At 55.1% G+C, this 6,479-nt stretch overlaps 1 protein-coding gene across 1 annotated transcript; it reads right to left on the reverse strand.

Moving 5' to 3' along the window:
• Window positions 1-364: 364 nt before the first annotated feature.
• MARCHF9 (membrane associated ring-CH-type finger 9) lies at window positions 365-3,995 on the reverse strand. The gene is made up of 4 exons (XM_037846274.1): window positions 3,530-3,995; window positions 2,363-2,518; window positions 1,501-1,693; window positions 365-1,243 (listed from the first exon to the last, which is right to left on the reverse strand). Exons 1-4 carry the CDS (start codon window positions 3,881-3,883, stop codon window positions 909-911), a joined length of 1,038 nt encoding a protein of 345 aa, XP_037702202.1. The 5' UTR covers window positions 3,884-3,995; the 3' UTR covers window positions 365-908.
• Between the last annotated feature and the right edge of the window lie 2,484 nt (window positions 3,996-6,479).

Below are 6,479 nucleotides of genomic sequence, written 5' to 3' on the forward strand. Positions count from 1 at the left end.
TTTTTACCAGCTACTGCTGAAATAAATGGACTATCAGTAAATCTAGAAATCTTTTTAAACCATTACTGAATTTCCTTACAATGGCATTCGACCTGTCCCTCATTTATCCTCATTCCAATCCTAAGAGGTAGACAGGAAAAACACAGCTGAGAGATTTTTTTCTAAATCACACCACTTGCAGGTGGCAGGTCCACCCCTCCCATACCTCTGAGCACTGCCACCTAGCAGCCAATGTGAATTATTCAGCAGCAAGTGGGAGTTACACCTCCAACTCAGAACCCATTGCTGCATTTGCAACCTGTGCAGAGAAACCTCCTCACACCTCTCAACCCTCCAGAAAAGCCCCAGATGAGAAAGGAGTCTCTATGTGCATATAAATGATTCTTTATGCCCTCCCCCCATGCAATGGGGGGTGGGGGGGTTGGAGGAGGGGGAAGTCCCCCTGCCCTCATGCAGGGAATGGGAGGTCAATGTATACTAGTCTTATTGCCAGATGCCCAGTGGCCAAAGGGTGGGGAGTGGGGGGGGGTTTACAGCCCCTTTCTTCTGGCATTGGTCCCCCTTCACCAAGTCACCGTGGTGGAGCTGGGGAGCTGAAGGCCTTCGGAGCTGAGGTAAGGACGGTTCTCTCCAGGGAAGAAAGCTGTTCTCCCCACTTGCCCACTAGCCACCCCAGAATGAGTGTGAGGAGCTGTCTGTGAGGGCTGGAACATCATCCAGTATCTCTAACCAGTGGGCAGTAGAGGCCACACAGTGTCTCTAGCTTGAGGCTGCCCGCAGAGATCCTCAGTGGTGGGGACAGTCAGTGTGCCCCGGACACCTGGTCCAGGTACCACCTGGACCACACTCCATGAGAGCTCATCTCTGGCCAATGTTCTGATTCAAGATCCCCACTCCTGGAGTCCAGTTCAGACAGTGGTGACCCTCATGACAACCTCACGGCCAGAATGAGAGCTAGAACGGGCATCTGGTGGCCGCAGCTGTCCAAGGAGGTGCAGGATTGTGTAACCACAGCGCTGAGGCAAGAGCGTCCGCATGCGCTGGGCAGCTGGGGGGCGGCTGGTGGCCCCAGAGGGGGGGCCTGCCCTTGAGGTCCTGGGGCCTGGCTTCCCTGCTGTCCCTCCCCCTGCATCTCCTCCTATGTCCTTGGTCTTGTCATAATTCAGGACCTTCCATTGCTGGTTCACTGCCTGCCAGCGCTTGAAGATGCGGTAGACTGAGGAGCCTTCATGGACGATGAGGCCTGATTAAGACAGAAAAGAAATCAAGGGTCAACTGCTGCCCAGACCTAGGACAAAAGTCCTTAAGTAAGCAAGCATTTCTCCTGAGTGAGAAGGGTTGCAAAAGGTCCTGGGGAAGCGGGGAAGGGAGAGACATGACAGCCCTGAAAGCAACTAATGGTGGAAAACATGACCATGAAGCTGAGCAGGAAAGTTAAGTGTGGGAGTCTAAGGAAGATGCTAAGCAGGGAAGGGGGGTGGGAGGAAGAGGTGCCCTCACCTATGCAGACGACATCCATGAAGCCGTACATGCCATAGCAGATTTGAAAGAGCAGGTCCTGTCGTTGCCACTTGGCTGAAGGGCTGAGGGAGGACCAGATAAGCCAGGAGATACTGGCAACGAGGAAGAGAGAGCCCAGAACTATGGCAGCAATCTGGACCTTCTCGATGACCGTCAGGGAGATGGCCTGCCACTGTGTGGGAGAAAGGGCCCCAGAAAGTCACAGAAAGGAATGGAGGGCCTGGTGGTAGGTGGACCTGAAGAGGAGGATGCTCCAAACTCCAGGCAGGATTGATATATTTCTACTCTGTGTCCTGATCAAACCTAGAATGTAGCACTTCTCACATTGCTTGATACCATCTGTCTGATTTCAGAAAGGCAGGATCAGGCAAGTGCACTGAAACCAGAACATCAAGGTTGGAATCCCAAATCCTAACCTTATCTCTTACTAGCTGAGTAACCTTGGGCAAGCTTTTAAGTCTCTTTGTGTGTGGATGTCCTCATCTGTAAAATGGGGACAATAATGATACCTATCTCAAAGGATTGTTTTAAAGATTAAAACAAGAGCTTGGCACACATAAAACACTATATGTTTGCTATCATCATCATCAACATTATCATCTTTTCCTTTTTTGCTGTCCCAGTGCCTAGAACAGTGCCTGGAACACAGGTGGCACCCAATAAATGTCTTTGTGAGTGAAGGAAGGAAGGACTTGCAGACAGACAGGAGACTGTGGTGATAATGAGGAGGGTGGCATTGGGGAAACAGTAAATGAGATGAAATAGGCCTCCTAGGGTGCCCCTGGTTCCAGTGGCCACAGAGCCCTCATTCCAGTCTCAGAGTCCTCTCCTTGCCCCTCACCTGCAGTGGGTTCTTGGTGCTGATCGCCAGGACCTGGTACTTGAAGTAGCAGAGCTCACAGCTCCAGGAGCCCCTCTCGCTAATCCAGCGGATGAGGCAGGGCTGGTGTGTGCAGCGCACAGAGCCGTCGCAGCGGCAGGGGCTCAGGAGCTCCCCCTGGAGGGAGAGTGGGAAGGGGTCTTGTCAGCCATATTTACCCCGACCCCATTCTGCTCTGCTCCCGGAGACGGAAGGGAACATCCCCTCCAGGTCAGTCATTCTCACCCAAATGGGGTAAGACCTTTCACTCAAAACGGAGCTAGAGCCCAAGGATGCAGCAGAAAAGAGAGAAGTTAGAGCTCAAGGGAAACTTTCCCAGACCAAACAGAAGGGGGATAGAAAGGATTGGGACAGTGGGGCACTCCTTTCCTATGGTCTTCTCCTTTCCTATGATTTGGAAGGGTGGTTTTTAAGGCTTCCCAAAGGGTATGCCTTTGTATCTGGAGAGAGGGGAAGGTGAGAGCTGCTGAACCCTGCCTTCCTTCCCCAACTCCATCACTGTATTTCACAGATCTGTTCCAGATTGGAGTGGGTTACCCATTCTCAGTTTCCAATGATCAAAAAGGGGAGATATCCTGGGGGTGGGTTTAAAAAATGTTTCCCTTTAATCAAGGAATGCTCTCCCTCACTATATAGAGACCTGGTAATATCCCGCGGTAACTTTGTCCATAGCATTTACACAAAGAATACTCTTTGTAAACGAGATGGAAAGTTGCAGAATGGTAAGTGAAGAAAAGTGCCCCATGGAGAGAAATATGGAGTGAGGCAAAGGCGCCGGCTGGGCTCCCCCTTCAAGGTGCGCGCTCCCCTGTGACACCCTCGCGAGAACAGGCCCCTCAGCGCCTCTGGGGTGAGGGAAGGGGGAGAAGAAAGGCTCTCCTCGCTGAAGGGTGAAAGGGTTTTTGAGCTCTCTCAGGAGAAAGCCCCACCCCTTCTTGGGGACTCCCGACCCCCACCCCAAAGACGCGCTCCGGGGGTCTCCAGGCAGCCAGGCACCTCACCCCATTCCCACTCGGAGTTCTGGGTCCCGCCCTGCCTCCTCAGGCCCCGCCCCCTGCTCGCGGTCTCCCGGGGCGCCCCAGGCGCGCGCCCCCACCCCGCTCCGCCCGGCCGGTGCCCAGCCCTGACCTGCTCCGGGCCCTGGAAACAGATGCGGCACTGGGGGGTTCGGAGCCCGCTGTCCAGGCTGCTGCTGAGCGACAGGGCATCCAGCGCGCCCGGGGGCGGCGGCGGCGCGGGTGGCGGCGGGGGTCCCGCCCGCAGCTCCTTGTCCCCGGCCAGGCCCCGGGCCCGCGGCTCGGACCCGTAGTACTCCTCCTCGTCGCCGTCACCGTCCCGGGTCGAGCACCCGGCAAAGGGCGCCCAGCCGCAGCCGCCTCCCCCGCCCCCCCGGGGCTGCGGCTCGGCGCGGGGCCGCCCCCCGCCCGTCAGCACCAGCAGCTTCAGCTCGTTCAGGAACATGCGGAGCCGAGACTTGAGCATCGTCCGGGCGCCGGGGGGCGGGGGGCGGCGTGCAAGAGGGGCTCTGGGGCAGCGGGGGGAGGGGTGAGGACAAGGCCGGGAAGGGGGCGCGCGCTGGAGAGCCGAGCCCGGCCGGGGGCTTCGGGGCCTGCGAGTGCCGTTCACTGCTGCCGCCACCGGGGCTCCGGAGCTCGCGGGGCCGAGCGGGCTGGCGGCCCGGGGGCTGCGGGGCGGGCGGCCATGGCCAGGGCAAGGGGCGCGAAAGGGGGGCTCAGGGTGCGGCGCCCCGCGGGTCTGGGTCCGGAGCAGGCCGGGCCGCCGGGGTTAAGCGCCCGCGTCCTCCTCCGGCGGGGCCGCCCCCCATCGCCGTCTTTCCGGCCCCGGCCCCGCTCCGGCTCCCGGATCCGGCTCAGCTCGGCCCGTGCACTCGGCGGTGGCAAATGGCGGCTCCTTCCGGCGGCGGCGGCGGCGGCGGAGACCCCCCCGGAGCGGCGGGCGGGCGGGGAGGGAGATGAGGAGCCGGTGAGGGCTGGAGGGAGGGGTGGGGCGGGGAGGGGGAGAGGAGGAGAAGGGGCCGCGGCTGCGCATCTCCGCCCTGCCCGGCACGAGCAGGTGTCCCCGGGGGCGGGGGCGAGTGTGCGAGCCCGCCCCGGGGAGGGTGGAGGGAGGGGAGTGGCCGAGGAATGGGAGTGTGCACGGTAGGAGAATAGGAGTTTTGGGGGCGGGGGTGGTGGGGGGGGCGCGAACGAGTGAGTGAAGTGGTCAAAGGATGCAGGTGCACCGGGGAGGGAGAGGCTTGTGGAAAATGGGAGTGCAAAGAAAGCTGTGCAAGGGTCAATGTGTAAGCCAAGAGAACGTGGGAAGGAGATGAGCCAGTTAGGAAGGGATGAACTCAAGCAGTAAAGGCTTTTACACAAAAGAATGAGAAGTGGCCAAGGTGTGGGACCGTGGAAGGGAGGTGAGTGTGTAAAGGATGAAATCGAATTGTATGAGAAACAGGCATGTGATGGTAATGTGGAGGAAGTGAGTAAGGGAGACAGGAGTGCTAAAGGGATGGGAGTGTCTTTCCTGGTATTCTCCTGCCCTCATCACTGTTACACTGAAGCAAGCACACATCACACACACACACACACACACACACACACACAGAGCAAGAGCGAGAGAGAGCAAAAGAGACACACACACACGTACATGCTTAGCTCTTTGCCTTTGTAGGGGCCTCAACCCTGACAACCAGTTCTAATCCCTCATCATATTTCCTCCCCTTTCTGAAGCTAGGGAAAAGAGACTCAGCAGTAGCCCATTGGGTCAAACATACTGGGAAAAAGTTAATTAGTCAAAGAGTAATTAACAGGAGAAGGGAGGGGATGGAGCCAGAGACAGAAGGTCAAACAAAGGCTCCTGGGTAGGAAACCAATAGACAGTAAGAAGCACTCAGCTGTTTTGGATGGACAGATAGATGGATGGATGAATGAATCAGAAAATGGGGCTGGGGCTTAAAAAGACATAGAAGGTGCCTTCTAAAGCAAGCTGTGATGGGCTTCAGTGGAAGATGAGGCTGAAGAATGGGCTGCTGGTATAGGAAGGGAAGTTGACAAACTCACACTTATCTTAGCCTTCCAGAAGGCTTACAAACTAACCAGCCCTGACAAGGTAGCCAATTAACCATTCACCTTGTGAGCCCCCTGGCCTGTTTAAGCCTTGAGGTTTTTCTTAGCAATGTGCCAGCAAGGGCCCAGAAATACAAGTGTCAGAATAGAAAGAGGGGGAATCAGTATGAAATGTCTTCCATTTTGCCCCGAAGCATAGTTTGTAGACATCATCAAGCCTGAACTCTTACATCCTCAGCCAAATAGGAGTTAGAGTGGAAGGAATGGTAAATTAAAGAGTAATAAAAAGGTTTCAGATTTAGACCATTCCTCACAATTCAGACATGATCCCTCTCCTCCCCCAACCCTACCAACTCAAAGGGCTGGGAAATAAAGAAGTTGGAGCCAATAAGGAAAAAAAGGGGGGGGGGGCAGAAAGCTACATGTCTAATTAGGTGTCTGTGAGCAGGGGCCATTTGGGAAAAAGTCTGTGTGCTGGGCAGGGGCAAAAGCTAGAAAAGCTGCACTGGAGAAAAGAGAAAAGCACAATGACCCCAAATTAGGAGACGCAAGGTTTGCAGAAGAACACAAGCTAACCTCATGTGATTTGCCGGTCTGGGGTGGGGATACTTAATCCTACATTGAAGGATCTATCTATCTATATGTATCCACCTATCTGTCTTTATATGAAGCATAATATATATGTGCACAAACACATATATCAAAGAATCACTGACTCTTAGTGCTGAAAAGAAACTTAAAGTATTCCTGTCTCTTGCCTATCAATAACTTCTCTGGTCTCTGCGTTTTAAGACTACCAAGGAGGGATGCAAGTTGGGAAGGGGGGAGGGCATTACCTTGCCAATCTTCCTGTTGAGTTACTGTTGTTAACCGTATTAATCCACCTTCTGTCCATCTTTTAATCCTAATTTTGCCCTCAAACGGGCATTGTCTACTCCCTATTTTATACGACCACATTGCTGGCTGTATCTTTATAAATAGCCTTATCCCTACTTTAAAGGTCCAGA

Source organism: Choloepus didactylus, chromosome 8 (assembly GCF_015220235.1).
Source record: "Choloepus didactylus isolate mChoDid1 chromosome 8, mChoDid1.pri, whole genome shotgun sequence".
Classification (NCBI taxonomy): domain Eukaryota; kingdom Metazoa; phylum Chordata; class Mammalia; order Pilosa; family Megalonychidae; genus Choloepus; species Choloepus didactylus.

Coding starts and splice junctions, on each gene's coding strand:
- MARCHF9 (XM_037846274.1), bottom strand. CDS start 3,883: ATGCTCAAGTCTCGGCTCCGCATGTTCCTGAACGAGCTGAAGCTGCTG. Junction 2,519..3,529: donor GTTTCCAGGGCCCGGAGCAG/GTCAGGGCTGGG, acceptor CTCTCCCTCCAG/GGGGAGCTCCTGAGCCCCTG. Junction 1,244..1,500: donor CATGGATGTCGTCTGCATAG/GTGAGGGCACCT, acceptor TGTCTTAATCAG/GCCTCATCGTCCATGAAGGC.